Below are 22,131 nucleotides of genomic sequence, written 5' to 3'. Positions count from 1 at the left end.
ATCCATATATCCGCCTGCCTGCCTGTCGTTCTACCATTGTGTCTGTAAATCTGTCTGTCTATTGTTCTTCCATCCATTCATTCAGGGCTTGACATTAGCACCCACCAAATGCGGTTGGATTTCAGCAGTGGCGTGTAACGCAGTCACTTCGACTCGTTTCATTTGTTCCGGATGAATGTTGTTGCTGTTACGTGGCTTGAATTTCGGTTTGGAATTGTGCATATTGTACATAATTTTACACATTCATGCAGATTTTGTGCTCACATCCAAAGTGTGTGCACATAAAGCCACCTCTCAGTATTAAATTGAGAATAACGAGAATAAATCTGATTTTTATTTAGAAAAAAAAAAAAACAGAAAAAATCATGAGCGAAAGAAACTAACACTTTAAAGTTGAAAAATGAACTATAATACATATATACAAGTCTTTTTATGACATTGGGTTGCACAGTTTTTCATTTAGGACACTTTTTTTCATACACGCACACATACAAATGCACGCATTCATAGGCACGCACACATGCACTAACTACATGCTTAGATACGTGAAAGAGTAACGGCCATCCGCTTCCCAAGTTTCATTAAAAATCATCCCAATCCCCTCTTCTGCTGTCTAACACTTCTTTCGCCCTGTATTTTTTCATTTCTTTTATTATTTTATGCAATCCAAAACACTCTAACCTGCCGTGCTTCGTATCTCTCTGTTCAAATCCTTCCTTCCCGCGCTGCTGTCATTTGCAAAACTTTGGAAAACTACTAGCCACAGTGACTGGTGAGCAAAAAAGTTGATGTCAAGCCCTGCATCCATCCATCCATCCATCCATCCATCCATCCATCTTCCCATCTTAATTTAAAATACAACCTAATACAAAAAAAGACAGACATGTTGTAGGTATATGTAAGATGTAAATATGTAATATGTAAAACTAATTTTGAGTCCAACTAGTCTTTTTTGTGTTCATCTGACCCTGTTCAGGCACATTACTTGAGGGCATTCACATGAGCAACATTCTTGTGTACGAAAACAGCTGTATGGAATGAAACGAAATACAAGGGTCTCGAGCAATGTTTTTAAAAGTTGGACCATGTTTACCTTGACACAATTTTAGCCTGATATACAGGAAAATTCACTTAAAAACATTGTGTTTGGTCTGGGTAGAAACTGTTCAAGGCCTTGTGATGTTGCTTGGTAGAAAGATGGCTGCAGGGCAGATAAGACCAGCAGATTAGCATCCATCACGAACAACCATTGATCAAACTCACACTAAGGGCAAGAACCAAGCAGCCGCGGCAGAAAGAAAACCAACAAGGTCTCATCAAAGAGATTGAGAGAGAGAAAGTGAACGAGATGGAAGAATGGATCCGCAGAGAGATAGATGAGACGAACCCATTGGCCAACCAATGATGCTCTTGGGAGTTTGAGAGGTCCTCGTTTATATCCAGAACCTCATTAGTGGACAGAAAATGTACATTAGGTGAAAGAGCCAGATTACTTTATATATAAATGTATATTTGCTCTTGATACGCCCGCACATCCCCCACAAGATAAGGGCTCTTCAGCACTGCATCAGATGTGCTATCATGTACTTTAAAGTACCTCTGCGGGCACAGAGGAGAAAAGACTTCCATAATAATTAAGCTCTTTATATCCATCTCTTTCTGTTCAGAAAGACCAACCCTGAAACCTCTGACATTATATGCTTTTGGTTATAGCCCTACTTGAGTTTTCAGAAACCCTGGTTTGTGTCTAAACAGCCCTGTATTATGACGTAAGTGATGTGGATTAGTTTCATGATTTTCAGAGCAAACCCCAAATTGTTTATCGGTAAAGGTGTCAGTGTTGGTTTTGTGTTACATATATTTATAGCTATATATAGTATGACTTTTGACTTTAAACAGACTTTATAGCTCAGAGTGCTGTTTACATGGTAAAGAAACTCTACACTAACTTTATCTTCTTTTGCAACACTTGTACCAGAATGTGGCACTATGTACAATATCAGCTATGACAGCTTAACTGTGTACCACCGGCATGCAGTATTAACACTCACAGTTCATCTCCTTGGGAAACTCAAGTATAGACTAAACAAAACTGCCAGACGGTGTAACTCTAGGATAGTCTCAACTTGGAGAAGTTATATAGACAGCAGAATGTTCTAGAAGCTCCTATAGACTCTATAGGATCTCGATTTGTTCTGCGTGGCTATACAGCTTCATAAGTTTCTTTTCTCCTTTCAGTTCCTCCTCAGATCGTGGTGCGTCCCCGGGATCAGATCTCTGCCCAAGGCCGCACTGTCACCTTTCTTTGTGGAACGAAGGGAAATCCCCCTCCTGCTGTGTTCTGGCAGAAAGAAGGCAGTCAGGTAAGAGACAACAGTACACCAATGCACGCCGGGGAACCCTTACAGTGAGAGTCAAAACATATCAAGGTATCTGCCGAATACTTTCATTGTACTTGGCCAAACTCTTAACTAGTGAACAGGATTTTTGAAGAAAAAATGTAGCATTGTTTTGGAAGGATTTTAAGACAAAAAGACACAATCGAAACGAGTCTCTTAGACTGTAATCTGTGTAATGACTGATGGGTTTGGGTAAACTGTGCTCAGAAAAACATTAAAGTTATTAAAAGTCTTGCTGTTGTGTTTTTATGCAATGGACCAAAAAGTATTTGAACGGATAAGCAAATGTGATTAAATGATGATTAAATGTTTCACATATTTTGACACTTTCTGGTTATCAAATTTGACCTTAAGGGGAGACGCCCCACGTGAATAGGAAAAAAAAAAAAACTAATAGATATCAGCATGAAACTTCCCCAGTTGATTACTTACATTAAAACAAATATCTTTTGTATTACAAGTTTTTAGAATATTTATGTTTAAATATGCAAATTAGGTAGTATATCATTAAATATTCACTAATTTGCATATATTTCCAGAAGAGAAATCTGAACATTGGATAAAGCCAGATTCAAAATTCTTGTTTAATTTTGTTGATATATTAGAGTCAAAGGTTTTACAGAGGGGATTTTGGATATCTCTTTTTATCACTCCATTAATCAGAAAAAAAATGTCAACAGCCATAAAAAATCCATTTTCGCCCTGGTTTTAGGTATAAAATGTTGTATAAATCTGGAAACTGTAAAGTTTGGTGTATGTAAGTGCTGCTGAAGTGGAGAATTCTGGCTCAGAGTTTGAGAAAAAAAAAAACATTTTGAGAAAACGGCATTTAAAAATTTGTATTGTAAAAATTCATACTTTTTTAGTGGAAACAACTATTTACAGACTTAAACAACTATATTTTACAGACTAAATATCTTATCAAATCATTAGCAATCAACAATACAAACCACCTAAAACACATCGAAACTTGTAACACAGCATTTATGGCCTTCAACTAAACAGAACCCCAGTAAAAAACAGTCAAAAACACACTCTGGAAATGTCAGAGCACATCACGTGATGCATCTGAACGAATCACGTTGTCAGCATTTGACATCATCCAATGAGATTTCGCTTTTAGAGTTAAATGCCCCATTGTACTTTCACGATTGGTTGATGATAAAAAAGGAAATGACCATATTTGGATCTGACAACATTGTACAGGAGAGAGAGAGAGCTTTCCAAGGTATATGTGATGACGGGGAAATCTACAGACGCAAATAGACAAAGTGTAGTAAAATAAAGACCTATATGTGTATTTTGGACTTTTTTTCACCACAAGTCTGAAAGAAGACATGTTATTGAAGACAAATAGCCCAAAATCTCAAAATTGACCAGTGAAAAAAAAAACGATGTTTTTGCCTGCCATGTCTCCCCTTAAGGAGAACTTATTCTATACACCCATTGAAAATCATCATGATACCAGTTCATTGCAAAAGTGCCTCGTAAAAGTGATTGTTTTAATGCAACCACATTCATACTCTGTGACCAGAGTGTCCAAATATTTTTGAGGTCACTCGTTATGGTATCATGCACACTGTAGATCTGTGAGTGACACCTTTAATATTGTGAGTAGGAAGGCAAGTCTAGTGCCCATATAGGCTTGGAATCTGATGGATTTATTTTTCATTATCCATCTGATCTCACCTGGAGGACGAGTAGAAGCACTTTTGCTATGAAAACTGTCTTTGACTCATATGTGCATTATCACTTATAGTCAAATGTTTGACATGATCTGATATCTATATTTGATAGGAGCTCTCTGAACACAATTCTGTGTGTGTGCTCTCATAAAATGGGGGGGGGGGGGTCTCATTAAATATTAAATCATTAAATGCGTTTTGGAGGGGGGGGGGGTAAATTTTTGGATGAAATATGACCTGGACATTTTACATTCAGTTTTCATGATTTTTATGTGATTTAAAAGAATAGTTCACTTAAAAATGAAAATTCTGTCATCGTTTACTCACCCTCAAGTTGTTTTTAACCTGTATGCATTTCTTTCTTTAGCTGAACACAAAAGAAGATATTTTGAAGAATGTTGGTAGCCAAACAGTTGATGTACCCCATTGACTTCCATAGTATTTATTTTTCCTACTATAGAAGTCAATGGGGTACATCAACTGGTTACTGACATTCTTCAAAATATCTTCTTATGTGTTCAGCTGAAGAAAGAAATTCATACTGGTTTGAAACAACTTGAGGGTGAGTAAATGGTGACAGAATTTTCATTTTTAATGAACTATTCCTTTAATATGTATTAGTGTAATATTATAAAAAGCCAAAAGAACTACATATGTTTTTTTAAGTGCTTTCATATTCATAGAGACAAAGAGAAAGAAATAGACAGCCTTGCAGCCATTTTGGATACTAGTGACATATAACTCGACTCACCGGGTTAGAAGGAACTCTGGGATTTCTGCAGGAGCTTGTTCACGTTTGTGTCTCCTCATTGGGTCATGGGAGGATAGAATGTGTCCTTGGGCCCAGCTAGATAGCATGCTCATGTCTCTATTAATAAAGCTCAGCAGAAGAAATGAAATTATAAGCCTCTAGTTGTTCTAAAGCACTTGGAGGAAGGAAGCAGGTTCCCACATCCCTCTCACCTTCCTTTCTTACATCCGTTCATCCTTGTTTTCTTCATCGAGCAGAGTGTGTCATAGGCCAGAGGTGATCATATATCCGCTGTACATCGGGCCATGAACTCTTCTCCAGTTAATCTCTCATCTATTCTTTGTTTTTTCTGTGTATATGTGTGGCAGATCTTTGAGGTCAGTAGATCTAGAACAGAACTGAGGATGAGGGTGAGTCCGGTCAGAGCCAGAGGGCTAGGGTGAGGGGGTCACCGGATTATCCCCAAAAATGAAACAGTGACACACACACTGCCAAGTGGGAACAATAGGGCAGCTGTCAGTGTTGAAGCCTCATGCAAGAGGAAGACTCCTTAAGATCCTTCGGCCTTCTCTTTTGTGCATCTGGCATTCTTCCTGACCTCCCTCTCTAAAGCACCAGCTGAGATAATGCAGCTATTGTTCGGCCCATGTGTGGATGTGAAGCTCAGCGGTCAACTAAATTTATGCCCAAGTATCGCATTGAATGCACAGTGATGTTCTATTAATGTAAATGCAAATCAGCCATTTCATCCAAGCTCTTAAATCTTAAGTGATTGTGATGAGTCATAAATTATATCAGCAGACTGATTGTCTCATATCCTTTTTAATACATTTATAATTTGTTGTACAAACAGTCACGAGCAGTAACGCAGCATAAATTATCTGATAAAGCAATATGCCACAAGAGGCTGCATGTTAAAGTGAGTTTACTATGGTCAAGGGTGTTGAAAATGGTAAAATCACAGTTGTGCACAGCCTAGGTTGAGCTTTTAGTATTATAATAAAAAAACATAATATATATTGGTCTGAGCTAAAAAAGCATCAATTTAAATGTGATTTATCCTGTTTAGTCTGTTTTTTTTTATGGTGTTTAACAATATTTGTCGGTCTGAACAGGTCCTGCTGTTTCCCAGTCAGCCACCTTCGCAAGCAGGCCGTTTTTCCGTGTCGTTAAGCGGAGAGCTGACCATTACAGATGTGCACAGCGAGGATTCTGGGTACTACATCTGCCAGGCCATCAGTGTGGCAGGTAGCATCTTGACCAAAGCCCTGCTGGAGGTGGAAAGCAGTAAGTGAATACTTTAAACTAGCTTTTGATAGACGCACACGCACACATATACAGTTGCCCTTTTATACACCCCCACCAGCTCCATCAAACACTGGCAGTCAGCTTGCATTGATATTTTAATATCAGTCTAACTACATGAAAGGTCCAGAACTGTACATTTAATTGAATTGCTTATGTGAGGCCTTATCACAAAGATTTGTGTAATATGTTTTTTTGGCGTTTGAACAAATTGCCGCTTCACCCCACTGGAGCCTTTTTGCTCTCAACCAAAATAAATTCAAAAGTCTTCAAAGCCTCCTCAAATTAAAATTTCTGCAATCCGCAAATGAGAGAACAGCAGGAAGCACTGGAGACGTAATCAGAAAGGACAGGGCGCAATCGCGCTATGCAAATAACCCCAGGAACATATGCCGCCTCCGTCATGCTCCCCAGTAACAGGATAAACTGTTTATGTGTACTCCACATGTGTGCGCCTGTACCAAACTGTGTCTCAGCACATCACACGAAAAACCTTCGCCAAGAGTCCAATGTTTTCGCAGGGTGCTGTAGGTTTGCTAAAGAAAACAAAACAGGCTTATGAAATGTAATCGTATTTCCCAGAAACCCCTCTGACCCTGGCATGTTGACATCATCTGAATGATGTTTGATGTAAGTTTCTAACCTGATACATAATGAAATGATGTATGGAAGGACATATTTATGTCCACGCAGGGTCACTGCACCCAAGGACATAGTTTTTATATGAAACTCGTGGCTATGAATTTCACATCAAGTAAGAATACAGCGCAGCTTGTTTGAGCAATACAGCTCCCATCTTTCTTTCTGACCTTATGGTCTTTTGCTTATCGTTACCGTAGCAGAGGGAAAATGTCAGAGATGCAGGCTGCCTTTCCCATGTTCTTGTTTTTTGCAAATGAGAATACTAAAATAACTGAATTGTCAATTATTTGTCTATGGACTTTTCTCCTCGGTCAGTAGACAGTGGGGTTTTTTCAGCTCTTGTCAAACAAATAATAAATTATTCATGGAAACACGTTCGTGTTAGACCATCACATCGGTCTATAGAGGGAGATGCAGCTAAACGTGAAGAAATAGAAGAGGAAATTGTAGAAGAACAGAGGCCAGTGCAATTATTCTAGAGTGTCGTGATGAAACGGAAGGTGCGGAAAAAATGTATTCCCTATTTTGGCGTACATATTAGAGTGAAACAGCTTCTGGAATGAGAAAAAAATGATTTGTTTTTGTCCTCGGGAATTTATTGGATCGTAGGAAGTTGGGTGTTGTTAACTAAATGGATGCAGATCTGAATGCCATGCAGCCAGTTGTGGAGGATATTTAATCCCACTCTCCACCGAGAGTGATCAGACGCCATTTCAAGGGTGAGGTGAGGTTAACGTTTTTAATTTAAAGATTACGAGAGGTTATGAATTGTAAAAAAATTATGCTGTGCAGTGATACATAATTTATAATAAGCACTGCAACATTCTGTCAAAAAAATAGTCAATTCATGGTGACTTTAAAAAAGCATTTTTTTTATGCACATCACTATTACATTTTTTTTTTAAAGAAGACTCTTATGCTCACCAAGCCTGCATTTATTTGATCAAAAATACAGTAAAAACAGAAATGAAAAAAAATTGTTTTCTAAAGTTTTTTAAAATGTCATTTATTCCTAGCTGAATTTTCAGCAGCCATTATTTCTGTCTTCAGTGTCACATGATCCTTCAGAAATCATTTCATGACCATCAATGTTAAAAACAGTTGCTTACATATTTTTTTTTTTTGGAAACCTTAATAAAAGGGATACTCCACCGTTTTTTCATATTAAACCATGTTATTCCCTTAACTAAGACGAGTTGATACATACCTCTCTCATCTCAGTGCGTGCACTTAATCGCTCTAGCGCACGGTGACACTTTGAAAGCACTTAGCTTACCCCAGTATATTCAATGGTATCTAACAGCAATGAATTTAGGCTCCGTGCAGTAAAAAGTCACGCCTGATCCTCTTTCCACTATTGACAGAAGTGAGAGGAAGAGGATCCGGCGTGACTTTTTACTGCACCAGTCGAAGTACTTCCAAAAGTGCTATTACGCCATACATTATAGTTATCCTTTTTAACCCGCTTAGAAAAGCGCCACGTTTTATTTTGTCACCATACTTGGTCGTATAACTACTCGTGTAACTGTTTTTAAATAGGGAAAACGTTGATGTGTTTGGTCACTTCTAAATTCATTGCTGTTAGATACCATTGAATATACTGGGGTAAGCTTAATTGCTTTCAAAGTGTCACCGCGCGCTAGAGCGATTAAGTGCACGCACTGAGATGAGAGAGGTATGTATCAACTCGTCTTAGTTAAGGGAATAACATAGTTAAATATGAAAAAACGGTGGAGTATCCCTTTAATAAATGTTTTCCAGGATTCTTTTGTAAATAGAAAGTTCAAAAGCATTTATTTGAAATTGAAATCTTTTGCAACATCATAAATATCTTTACTGTCATTTTTGATCAATGTAATGCATCCTTGCAGAATAAAATTATTAATTACTGTCAAAATAACAACAACAACAAAAATGTACTGACTCCAAACTTACAGTAGTGTAAATTATATTTTCCCACATCCAGCTTGGAATGGAGCGTAGCATAAGTTCAAACACCACCACTACTGATGATTTCATAAAAACTCTTCTTGGGGGAGAAAAGTGTGTTGTATTTAAAAGCATGCAGTCTTAGAATAGATCCATCTTTACCATTTGACACATAAATGTTGTACAGCAATCCTAAATGGACAGAATAAATTTATTATAACGCAGTTCAGCCTGCTAAAGGTGCATTTGGCTCATTTCCGTTGGGCAATAACATTATACATTCATTTCGAAAAGAGTTTATAGCTGTACTACGACTTGATCAAATGATACCAAGAGGCCTGTGCCATTGATCTAATTAAATTCAAATGAATTACTGATCTTTTCAGTTTGGTGGGCTATAGTTTGGAAAGAGTTTGAAACAAATGGCCAGTTAAACAAATTCAGTCAATTTCTGTGTCTTCTTCTTTTTCTAAATGCATCAATGCATGTGATACTGTTTTTATTTGTTGTATTTACTTCATGTTATACCAAGTGATGATATTGTATTTTACCATCATGCCACTCTCAGAATCTCTATTAGCATAATTCATAGTTTGTCTTTTTCAAAAATCTCTTGAGTATCAGTTGAACAAGGTGGGTGATATGGTGGTTACATGCAAATTTGGCTCTTGTGGCCCACGCCTCTCTCATTCTCTTAACCCTAGGCCCATCCGATCGGATCCCCCCCATCATCCGCCAAGGCCCAGCCAACCAGACGCTTGCTCCAGGCACCACAGCCCAATTGCAGTGCCACGTGATGGGCAACCCTCTTCCGAGCATCCAATGGGAGCGTGATGGGCAGAGAATCCTGGGCAACGACGAGCGCATTAGCCTAATGGAAAATGGCACTTTACAAATCACAGCCTTGCAGGTACTTCAGTCAAGATAGTGTTTAAGTGAGCACACAAGGGTCTGTTTTTCAGCTTATACAGCTTTTATTCTCCAAAATGCTAATATCCGGTGGGTATTAACATATGTTTATTTCAAATCGAGCCCTCTTTAGCACGTCCCGTCACAGGCGGCTCTTTTTCCTCAGAGACAACATATGCAATCGATGATATTCCTGACAAACGGATTTCCAGACACACATCACACACCGCGCCACATTTTCAGACACGCCTGATTGACACACAGATGATTGCTGTAAAATATCATTACCGCTATCCGATCAATGGCGGGGGCATAAAACGCGCAATTGAGTTTACAGCAAACAGGCAGGATTAATTAGCGGATCGATTTTAATACTTGTTCCGTGGACAGTTTCGGGGTGACCCAGCCGCTTATGCGAGAGTTGTGCAAGGCGATAAAACCTGTAATTATGATCGTAATGGGAACGTGTGCTGTCATTAGTGTTGGCGCATGCTAGCCTAATGAAACCCATTCCTCAAGGGTGAGTGCGATTGCAAGTTTCACCTGAGGTCACGGCACCGCTGTGAAAAGACCTGATGTGTTAATTGATTGTGCCAGGGAATGATTAACAATCACTCATGCCTTAATTAAAAGCTCATTCTGGGATGTAGAAAGGTACGGAGGCTAGCAATCTTTATGTGCTACTCTCAGCATCCTGCAATGTTTGTAATGCATTAAATGTGCCCTTGATATTCAGTACAGTGGACTGAACGTGGACAGCTAGTGCCAAAAAATTGTGTGAATTTAAGTAGCAGCCTCGTTTATCAGTGAGGATTTAGGCTTTTGTGTTGAGTTTTTGTTTATTTGGCTTGTTAAATGTTGCATGCTTTGTTCAGATGGACATCTTTGGCACTGGTGTTTGCCCTGTCCTCTCTGGTCTGATGCCTTCATTGGCCCCCTTTAGTCCACGATTACCCGGCATGATGGAAGAGCACAAGGGGCACGGAGACTGGGGTTTGCACAGATGGTAGCGTACGAGTGTGTGGGAGAAAGGGAGAGCGCTGTGAATAGGTGCCATTATACCGGGAGATTTGCCAGAAAGTGCCTGCTCTCGACTGTGCCAAGGGAGTGAGGAAAAGAGAAATGAGGAAAAGAATGAGTGAGCCTGTTAGTCAGAGAAAAGCTAATAGCTTTTTTCTTCATTGAACACTAAGGGAGATTTTTTGAAGAATATCATGGGCCACTATATTTAGTTTGGTAAAAGTGAATAAAGATGGTGCTGTCAAGCTCCAAAATGACTAAAAGCAGTCCATATGACTTGTGCGCTATATTTCTAATGCCTTCTAAAACCACACAATAGTTTTGTGCAAGGAACAGTTCAGTGTTGTTTTTAAAATTATACTAGTATTCATATTTTGAATTAGCTTTTGTATTTATTTTTTTTTTCGTTTGTATTTTTGTTGTACTTTTGTCATCTTAATTGATTTATTTTTATTTCAGTGTCGTTGCCATTTAGTACTTTAGCTTGATTTTCTTTATTTCAATTAGTTGCCAAGTTTTTTTAAGTTTAATCATCTAATTTTTATTGACACTTACTTTCAGTAATTAAAAATGATTAGTTTTACTTACCAGTAACAATAGTGGAACAGACTAAAATCTTTGTCTGATTGTGTCTGATTCATGTCACAATTCTTTTGAGTCAAATTTCTTCAGTTTATCGGTTGATTCAGTTCACAGTTCACAAAATGTGTTAAACCAGCATTTAACGGAAGATATGCACAGATTAAAAAAAAGTTAATAAACATTGCAATATTCCATTAAAAAAAAAAACAGTCAATTTTGATTTCATGGTGACTTATTTAGTGAACTATGAGCTGAATCAACTGATTCATTAAAAAGATCAGTCTCAAAAGATTCATTCATGAATCAGACTGATTTGGTTCTCAAATTAAATTGACTTAATGAACTGATTGTAGTGGTTGATTGTAGAAAAGCCCACTTGAGCCCACTCTTCAGTGATTAATGAATTATATTTCAGTTTTTTCATCATGTAATGCTATTTTATGACTTTAGAAGACTTGAAATATAACACACAAGTCATATTGACCACTTTTGCGATACGTTTATGGTGCTTTTGATGTTCTTTTTTAAAGTTTAAAACCTCAGTTGCCATTCATTGTTATTGCATGGAAAAGAGCAACCAGCACGTTCTTCAAAATATTCTTTCCACAGAAGAAATTCATACAGGTTTCGAATGAGGGTGTGTAAATGATGACAGGGTGAACTATTCCTTTAAATAAGTAGAAGATGTGAATGCATCCTCAAAATATTTATTTCCCTCTTTCCTTTTCTGCTCATACATTTTTAAGTGCGTGTTTAGCGCTGAGCCCAGAGCTGCCATCCGTGATTAATCAGTCGATGCCCGGTTGCTTACCTCTCTCTCCACCAATGACCAGCCAGCACAGCAGAGGTCTAACCAATGAGGTTATCCACTCAAACAAGGAAGAGGTCACAGAGGAAAGTGTTTCTACACCTTCTGTTTGCTCACCTCCTCCTCCTTCTCCTAAGAGAGTTTCATAAGTGACCAAAATAACACTCTCAACAACACACTCCTGTACTGCCTGAGGATATAAAGCTACTCTTCAATACATGGGTATAGTCTCAGACAAGGCATTTTCTGTCTTTTCTAATAATATCAGTGTTTATGTCAGCTACTGTTTAATTTATGCTAACATGTGCATTATGCTTTTCTCCACATAAAAATTAGATTAAAGCTGAAACAGACACATCACAAGTGAGCAGACATTCGGGGTCATTGTGTGTGTGTGTGTGTGTGTGTGTGTGTGTGTGTGTGTGTGTGTGTGTGTGTGTGTGTGTGTGTGTGTGTGTGCATAACCGATGAGTCAAATCCTAAGACGTGTCATTGGTGCCCCTGAGCTGCCAGCACTATTAGATCGCTGTCATGGAGAGAGAGAAAGAGTAAAGCTTTACTACATCTCTCACTGTCGTAAGCAATTTCTGCCTGACTTCTCCCCTCGGCCCTGTGGTAAAAATGTAATGCCCCTCGCCCCTCCCCACCACTCACCAATTTGTCTTCGTATTTCCTTTTTCTTTTTGCACATTGAGCACACCTATGCTAACTCAGATGATAGACACTCTTAAATTGAACTGACAGATGAAAATTCCCACAAAGGGAAGATTTTAAGATTCACAGAGACACTCTATGAAAACAATCTCAAACTGATAAATTCATCTGATTAAACTGTTCAGAATGGTTTGTTTTTTAAATTGTTTTATGGATTAGACTGTTGCGTATTGATTTCTATCTATTGTTATTTGCATACTACCATTTGTCATACATTTGCATTAAATTGATCAAAAGCATCTCTAGTTTCAACATTGATAATGGTTTCTTGAGCATCAAATCAGCATATTCAATGATTACTGAAGAATCATGTGACACTGGAGAGTGCAGTAATGAATTATGAAAATTCAGCTTTGAAATCACTGGAATAAATTACATTTTAAAAATATATATATTTAAATAGAAAACAGTTATTTTAAATTGTTATACAATTTCACATGATTACAGTTAGTGTTTTACTGTATTTTTAAGATACAGTAAGAATAAGAGACTTCTTCCAAAAACATTAAAACATCTTACAGACTCCAAACTTTTGAATTGTACTGTATATTTTTTGTGTAAAGGGCTGAAACAAAATATTTGTTGCACCAAAAATTATATTGTCACCTTAAATATGGGTTATATTTGTATTTGCAGTTAGCATCTACTTGACATATCGACTCTTTTCCACAACCTAGGGAGCTGCCTTGCTGTCTGCTCCCTACATAGAAAAGCATCTTAACTGAAATGGACTCATATAATTTATTTTAGGATGCTGTACAGAGGTATTATGACATTTGTCATAATAGTGTTGCATGTGCTAAGTGTACTTGAATTTAATTTAAAAAAAAATTATTTGTTAGCCGTTTGCTACGCTGATGTTGATACTCTAATACGCATAAGTACAATTGACAAATATTAAATAAAATAGGCCATTTTATCTATATTAAATTATTTTTATGTATACTTTTTGGAATTGAATGAATTACATGTATTTATAATTTTGTGTACTTGTCCACCCACTTAGATACATTGTTTGTTTGTTTTTTGCACCGAACTCTTCATAGAGCATTGTGGGATTTCCTTCTTAGTGAAAGATACAGTTTATGGTTTGCCCATAATAGAAGTAATTATTTTGTGTTTGAATTGGACAACATACACATCTCACTAGGTTTCACAACAGCACATTATTTTCTTCCTGTCAGCAACTTCAAGAGTAATAGGAAAAAAATTGCAGTTGATCCTGTATTATTGTGAAATAATAGGCAATTTCGAAGAATTTGTGCTCATTTGTCAAGATTTCCACGCTGCTCCAAGCGGAGTGAGGCAATGCATTGTGCTTGAGTTTTATCCATACAAATGCTGACCCTGAGCCTGTTGTTGCTAGGAAACGGACTCCGGGGCCTACACCTGTGTTGCCTCCAGTTTAAGTGGAGAGACGAGCTGGAGTGGCGTACTCGCAGTGAAAGGTAAAAAAACACACACAAGTGCTTCATCACCGCCTTTATGTGTCCTTATCTTTGACAAACTGCATCATATCATCTTCAAACCGCAATAATGCGCCGAGGAAGCCGCTTCCGTTGCAAATTTACTCAGCAAATATGTCCTTTTACCAGATGTCAGCATATGGAGTAGTGCTGACCTGAGATCGGGTTTTTCCTCACCAATATTGATTTCTGTTATAATGTCCTATAAATCTAGACAAATACAGAAACAGCAAGTGTTTTCTGTTAGATTCTGCAAACAGGACCATAGGTCACATGGATAACGGGATGATAACTCAGACCAATATGATTATGAAGATGGCATGCTAATATCCTAATCTTATCTTTACAGAGAGTGGTGGTCTCTCTGCACCCCCGGTTTCAGAGCCCTACCAGCTGCCTGGTCCACCCCAGAAACCTGTCGTAACTGACGTGACCCGTAACAGCGTGACCCTGACCTGGCAACCGAATGCACATGAGGGTGGGGCGGCTGTCACCTCTTACATCATTGAGGCTTTCAGGTGAGTGAGCGCACACTGTAAGCATCCCCATGCTGGTCCCTTCCTGTTTGTTTTCCTCCCTACACTAGATAATATTGTCTCTTGCCAGAAGCTACTACAAGGGTCCATTCTTCATTTTTTATTAATTCTGTGTCACTGTCCAGCGTAGCTGGTCGGCCGTGACAGACGGGGTAATACCGCTGCGTGGCTGCCCCGTCCGTGACCCCTTCCCCCTCGCTCTACTGCTCCTCACAGTCATACAGGGGCAGCTACATCCTGCGCTCACATCTCACATCCTGCTCGCTACAATCACTACCCTCAGGCGGCAACCTACTGCCAGAGAGATCTAAATTAATAGCAACTGTATTGGTTTTCTACAATTGAATTTCAGACATAGACTGGAGAACTCAGGCTTATTTAAAGGGGATATGTTTTCATGAATTATTGAATTCTACACATCCAGGTTTCTTGTGCCAATTTAGTAATTCTAAATTTACGTGACAATATTCCACCCTCTCTTTGACAGGTTTGAAACTGTGCCTTTATGCAAACTACCTCTTTTTTGATTGGCTAACCTCTAAATACAAATCCACTTATTACCTGCTCTAAGGAGCAACAGTGTGAGCTATGCTATCACACTGTTGCTCCTTAGAGCAGGTAATAAGTAGATTTGTCAAGACCTATTCAGTCATTTGGTGGTTTTGAGCTCATAGTTTTGACATTATCACAATTTATGAATTATTGGGCTTGGTGGACCAGTTAGGGACATTGTTGGAATATATAATGTACATTTTTTGCAATGTAAAGTATTTAAAGTATTTGCAAAATTGACAAAAAATGTAATACAAAATGTTAAAATGCACATATAAATATATATATATATATATATTTATACCATGGGCTGTTTAAATACTCGATTCTGATTGGCTGGAAGGTGTGCAGTAAAACCGTTTAATGCACAGGTAGTTCCAGTCAGTTTGATTACAGTTCGAAATTAATCCGCTACATTGGTAACCATAGTAACACAGATACACTTGCAAGCAGAGTGAGAGACGCATATGAAAACGTTTAGGTAGGCTAAATGGATGATTTTTGAATATCGTTTAATTTGTATCAGTGTTGCCTGTCATTCATAAATAATTGTAATAAATCCATTAAAGAATCATTAAGTTAGCTATATGCTTAAGCAACGAGGGGACTGTAGCTGCTAGACTTTAAAGAAGAGATCGACGCACACAGGTAACTCGCGCACGCATCTCTCTCTCTCTCTCTCTCTCTCTCTCTCTCTCTCTCTCTCTCTCTCTCTCTCTCTCTCTCTCTCTCTCTCTCTGTTCCTTCTCCTTCAGTTCTCTGTCTCTCTCTTTTAATAATGAATTTAAATAAATGTGAATTCATTCAAATAAAAGCAATCCGATGGCTCTACTTTATTTAAAGCGGACGGAGTGCAAGAACTGACGAGCCTTAACTTAAGAAATAACCGTCATTTTTACACGTCTGTTAAAAAATTACACTGTAAACATCAGTTACAGCTTTAACTTATTTTTAACTTGGCAAATAACCAAGGTATAAGCGGGATAATCCACGGCTAGCCATGCATTAAAGAATTTTAATGCTTCGCGTCGGGTGGTTCTTCGCCTCTACGTCGTGCATTAAAATCCTTTAATGCATGGCTAGCCGTGGATTATCCCTTACATATATATATATATATATATATATATATATATATATATATATATATATATATATATATATATATATATATATATGTATATATATATGTGTGTATGGGTTTGGGGTTTTTTTTTCAGTCTATGAGAGGTTTATTCGTGGAATGTAAGCTTGAGATATCGGAGTATGGCATGCTAATGAATTCAGATATAGTCCACACAGACACTTCTTTAAGCTATTGTAAGATGACTAAAATGGGGCTACCTCTAATTACAGAACCAAGGTCCTGCAGTCCTTAGAGGGAGGGCAGACAGCAAGCAGGCTATTCAGCAATGGAGATGCAGAGTGCCACACACACATTTTCCTTCTTTCTGTATTTCATATACACACACTAGGTCTCGCTCCTCTCCCTTGCCCCCCTGGGTAACAGTTAGCATGGCCCCACATCCTTAAAATTGATTCTTTATAGAGTGCTGTGGGGCTGAATGGGGTGTTTGCTATAAAATTTCCTTCCCTGAGGTGCTGTGGAATAAGGAGCGTTGGGAAAGGGAAATGGGAGGGGTGGCAGAGAACAAGCGAGGAATGGAAAAGAATTGAGATTGCGTATGAGGAGGATTTAAGCTTTTGGGTTTAGGATTTTGACACCTCGCTACATGGAAAAAAGGTTTACATAGCGGCCCACTTTTTGATTTTATGCACATATATGCGGTCGTTTGTGTGCATACAAGAGCCCAATCACAGTCCTGCTGGAGAAAAGGGATTGCTCCATGCCTCAGCCTTTCACGGTTTCTTCCATCCCAGCTGATAGCAAAGTGACCTTGGATTTATCGCTCCTATCGGTGAGCCGCTGAAGGAATATTTACGAGGTTCCTAGCATTTATGGCTTGGCCTAATTGTGCAGGTCGGGCTTTTATTGGCTTTGTGTCTGCGGCAGGAGCCGCCATCGGGGAAAAATAAACCTTGAACCCAGTGCACGTGACCACCGCTCTAAACAAGGATGATGGTTAACCACAGACAAGTGAAGAGAAATATCCCAAAGCCTTCTGTCACAGACAGATGTCTGTGCTTAGCATTCATTGTTTATTAGAGGGGAAGTATGTTGTTATGAATCTTGCCCACCTGTACGCCACATCTAAGTAGCTCTCTTGGTTCTCATTAAGCCAAATTCGTATTCCTGTACATTTAGGCGTGATCTGGATGTTAATAATTGTCTGTGGCTCCTTAAACTGAAGCTAAATCTTACCCCTGTGCAGAATCAACAATGTTTGCGCTTCATATTTAATCAAATCACTGCTCAGGATCCAAGATGTTATTTATTTATTGCATGCAGTGCATTGACAAGCCTAGTCTGTGCCATAAATAAATCTATCACCGCAGAGATCACACCATGCACTGTCAAGCCAAAGGCTGCAAGAATAGCATCACAGCAGAGCCGGGTCATTAAACAGACACATGTAATGAAAATCAAAGGAGTGCAGATAAACATCTATGACATTGACTTTCCTGTTTAATCCGCCCCTCTCTAATGTCGTGCAAAAGCTTCGGGACAAATGTGGGACAAAACATTGGTGTGTTGATGTTTTATTCAGACTCAGCTGTAGGAATCTGCTGGGTTTGGTTATTGCAAAGCAGAAATAAACACATGGAATTAATTTTTGATAGAAATATGATCAATAATTTTATTTAGTAATGAAATCTATCTTTCTGTCAAATTTTTCAGCCAATCAGCAGGTAGCACGTGGCAGACGGTTGCAGATTTGGTGAAACTGGAGAAGCACACGGTTACTGGACTGTCTCCGAACACTGTTTACCTATTCATTGTGCGGGCAGTCAACGCATATGGCCTGAGTGACCCCAGCCCCATCTCAGAGCCCGTACGCACACAAGGTCTGTACACTGGGGACCAATCAATTTTATGACCTTTTTCATAGAGATCTTAAATGTGTAATACAAATTATATGTTGTATAACTGTTGTTTAAATAGTGAAACTAATTACAGGAGTTGTGATATAAAAAAAAATATGTTGTGCCTGTTTTCACATAATGTATAAAAATCTATTTAATTTAATGTGGATTGCACCTAATCATGAAAACATCAAACATATCACAGACAAAAATACAGTACATATCACCAAAATCAGAAGAAAAATATTCTGTCTATTTTTTCATTTAATTAAAATCAACACTTAAAAGTACAAAAAAAATCAACTTTTATTTATTTATAAAGTGCTTCACAGTTATAATTAAAACATACATGTATAAAAACATTTACCATGACTAGCAAATGAAGGCATGACTACACACTCTTAGACATACATCCTCACACAACTGTATAGTGAGATCAGTATAGAAGAGAGAGAGAGAAAACTAAATTTAATAAGTTATATAAATATTTTACAATTTACCATTTATAAATATTTAATAAAACATATTGCTTTAACGAGAATTATATATTTTTTAACATTAAATAATGTCACAATACATCAATTACAAAAATTAAACTTTATTTTAATGCAAAATAAAATGCATTGTATATTTTTTTGTTTTTATATTCTATATTTATATATTCACATCATTTAAAGAAGATAATGTTAGATGTCTCTTGGTGTCTTTTGCAGATGTGAGTCCTACAGGTCAAGGTGTGGACCACCGACAGGTGCAGAGGGAGCTGGGAGAGATGGCTGTTCAGCTTCATGAACCAGTGCTGCTGATGGCATCCAGAGTGAAGATCAGCTGGAACGTAAGTGCCACTGATATCTACCCTCCAAATCAGCTCCTCACCGGCCTTGTGATTCACCTGCCGGCTCAGCTTATCTCATTTTTCTGTCTCGTTCTCCCTCTCTCCATCTGTCAGGTCGATCGTCAGTCTCAGTACATCCAGGGTTATCGTTTGCTTTATCGTCCTGTCGGCGGCTCCTGGTCCCAGCAGGAAGTGAAAGCTGCAACAGAGCGTAGCGCTGTCATCGCTAACCTGCTCAAAGGCACAGAATACGAGATTAAAATACGACCCTACTTTAACGAGTTCCAGGGCATGGACAGCCGCCCGCTGACGTTTCGCACACCAGAGGAGGGTGAGATATCTGCAGCTCTTTCAGTTTCCATTTGATGCACTTCAATTTAATTTCCTTCTAATCAATTCAATTCGAGTTCATTCAGCCTAGTCAAACTCAATTCTATTCTGTTGTACATAATATGAAGATGAATCGCTTCATTCTGGCAAATAAAATTATGGAGAGGGATAATGTAGATTTACTATTAAGAAGACTCACTTTTCAAATTGTAATTTTAATTTAATTCTGTTCCAGTTCCGAGTGCCCCACCTCGTGCTGTAACCGTGGCAACAGTCAAGCTCAGCAACAGCTCCAGCATCAGTGTATCATGGCAGCCTCCTCCCACTGAGATGCAAAATGGAGTCATCCAAGAGTATAAGGTGAGATTGTAATATATATATATTACAGTAATGAAAAATATATATATATATTTTTTTTTTTTTCATTTTTTTATTGTCATTAAAAATGTCACAATACATAAATTATGAATGGTGCAAAATGTAAGCTTCATTTTCTTTATGCAAAATAAAATGCATTATATATATATATATATATTTATTTATTTATTGTATTGTTTTCGGGGTGAAATATGATTGCAGATGTGAGTCCTACCTGTGTTAAGACACTTAAGTTTTAAGTTTCTTACTCTCATCTTGTTTCAGGTTTGGTGTTTGGGTAACGACTCTCAGACACGTTACCACATCAATCAGACGGTGGACGGGAACTTGCTGACCACTTTATTAAAAGGGCTTCTACCCGGCGTGTTGTACCAGGTGGAGGTGGCGGCAGTCACCAGCGCTGGTGTGGGCGCTCACAGCCAGCCCGTATCTGTGCTTATCAGTGAGTGTTCACTGAAAACACAGCCCTGACTATTAAACTGAAAGAATTAAACTGTGAAATGCTTATGGAGTAGAAGTACATTTTTTTTTGTAAATTCTCTTTGATTGCTTTTTAAAGCCCCGTTCTGAGAATAAATTGCTTAATTCTTTCAAATAAGCTGAGTCCTATTAAGACATTCTGACTGAGTAACACTTTGATCTGTCTTTGCTCTCTCTTTCTCTCTTCCCCTCCTTTTCAGAATTGCCCGCAGAGCAGCCCACAGTCACAGGTGGAGGCAGCGAATCTGACGAGAATGTAAGTCTGGCTGAGCAGATCACAGACGTAGTGAAGCAGCCTGCCTTCATCGCAGGCATTGGCGGAGCATGCTGGGTAATCCTTATGGGATTCAGCGTGTGGATCTATTGCAGACGGAAGAAGAGGAAAGAGCTCAGCCATTACACGGCATCATTTGCATACACACCTGCAGGTATGCGCAGGGTGCACATATCACACCTAAAGAAACATTTAGCAGAGTTATTTTAGTACTATTTATATACTATTATAGTATTTATTCATATTTAGAATTTTAGCCTTTTATATTTAATTTAACCCTTGTGCATCCTTGAGGACATTTTTGTCCTTTTCAGTTTTGTTTTTTGGATCACTTTGCCTGTGTTAATGCTAACTGCATAAAATTTGGCACAGGTGTGTATTTTTATTGGAATTTTACTATTTCATCACCATTTCCTTTAAAAAATCTATTTTGCTCTAGTTACACAAAATACTTCCTCTCAGCGCCTTTTGGACAAAAATGTCCCCATTGAAACCCATTAAAACTGCATTTTTTAATCCCTGTGCCGTTTAACTATAAAATGATGCAATCTTTTTTAATAGGCTTTCATTCTGTTGGCAAGGCTTCAAAATTGACATTTTTACCATTTTTTATCAGATGGTGCCATTTTTTCAGGTTAGGCCTATAAAGCAAATACTCGCTTTATTCCTGTTTTCTGCTTCGGCATATTATAGAGCCAACTGGATAAATTATGCAACGATAATTGTGTGGGTCTGTTGGTATGGATGTCTAAGTGTGGTTTGTATGTGTGTAATAAAATAAAAAGTGTGTTTGTGTGCTTGTAATATTTGAGAGAGAAAAACTCGACTGCAAATCGAAAATCCAATCACTGTGTTCACCAGTGGAGTTTTGCTGGCATCCAATGGGGAAAGTCTGGTACTGCGCCCAAACAAAATCTTACTGAAAGCTCATTTTTTGAGATATCATCCTCAAATTCGGAACACAACCTGTTTAGATTTATGGCTTTGAATTTATATCAGTTTTAGAGTTCCAAATGTTTTATAAAATATATTTTTTATATAAAATATTGATTATAATGTTCATAAATATTTTTCATAAACTTAAACTTCTATAACATTTTTTTGGTTGCACTTTTTTAAATTTTTTCACTTCAACAACAATCTGCCAAGGGTCATCTTTAAAATGAGACCAAACTTAAGTATTTGCTCCCAAGCATAACATTTTTATGAGAGTTTTTTGACTTGGACATTTTTGTCCCTTTTGGACCTATGTGTAAGTTTTTGGGTTTTTTTAATGTTTACTGCATAAAATTTTGGCACAGGTGTCTATTTTTATTGTAATTTTACTATTTCACCCCCATTTCATTTAAAAAAAAATGTTGCACTAGTTATACAAAATACTTGTATATATTTTATATAAAATATTAATTTTAATGTTCATAAATATATTTCATAAACTTAAACTTCTATAAAAAACATTTGGTTGCACGTTTTTCACTTTTTTCACTTCAACAACAATCTGCAAAGGGTCTTCTTTAAAATGAGACCAAACTTAAGTTTTTGCTCCCAAGCATA

General features: G+C 37.9%; 1 protein-coding gene across 2 annotated transcripts in view; it reads left to right on the top strand.

Annotated features, from left to right (window-relative positions):
* robo3 (roundabout, axon guidance receptor, homolog 3) overlaps positions 1–22,131 on the top strand; it is an 80,883-nt gene that overhangs the window by 47,378 nt on the left and 11,374 nt on the right. For both annotated transcript variants that reach the window (XM_081355115.1, XM_081355116.1), the window contains exons 7-17: positions 2,239–2,363; positions 5,951–6,122; positions 9,416–9,621; positions 14,111–14,192; positions 14,560–14,728; positions 18,096–18,262; positions 18,994–19,115; positions 19,230–19,446; positions 19,681–19,805; positions 20,088–20,265; positions 20,504–20,731. In XM_081355115.1, the coding sequence (XP_081211241.1) occupies positions 2,239–2,363; positions 5,951–6,122; positions 9,416–9,621; positions 14,111–14,192; positions 14,560–14,728; positions 18,096–18,262; positions 18,994–19,115; positions 19,230–19,446; positions 19,681–19,805; positions 20,088–20,265; positions 20,504–20,731 (1,791 nt within the window). The remainder of the gene's footprint in view (positions 1–2,238; positions 2,364–5,950; positions 6,123–9,415; positions 9,622–14,110; positions 14,193–14,559; positions 14,729–18,095; positions 18,263–18,993; positions 19,116–19,229; positions 19,447–19,680; positions 19,806–20,087; positions 20,266–20,503; positions 20,732–22,131) is intronic.

Source organism: Scardinius erythrophthalmus, assembly GCF_964197995.2.
Source record: "Scardinius erythrophthalmus genome assembly, chromosome: 23".
Lineage (NCBI taxonomy): Eukaryota > Metazoa > Chordata > Actinopteri > Cypriniformes > Leuciscidae > Scardinius > Scardinius erythrophthalmus.
This window is presented reverse-complemented; position numbering and strand designations above follow the sequence as displayed.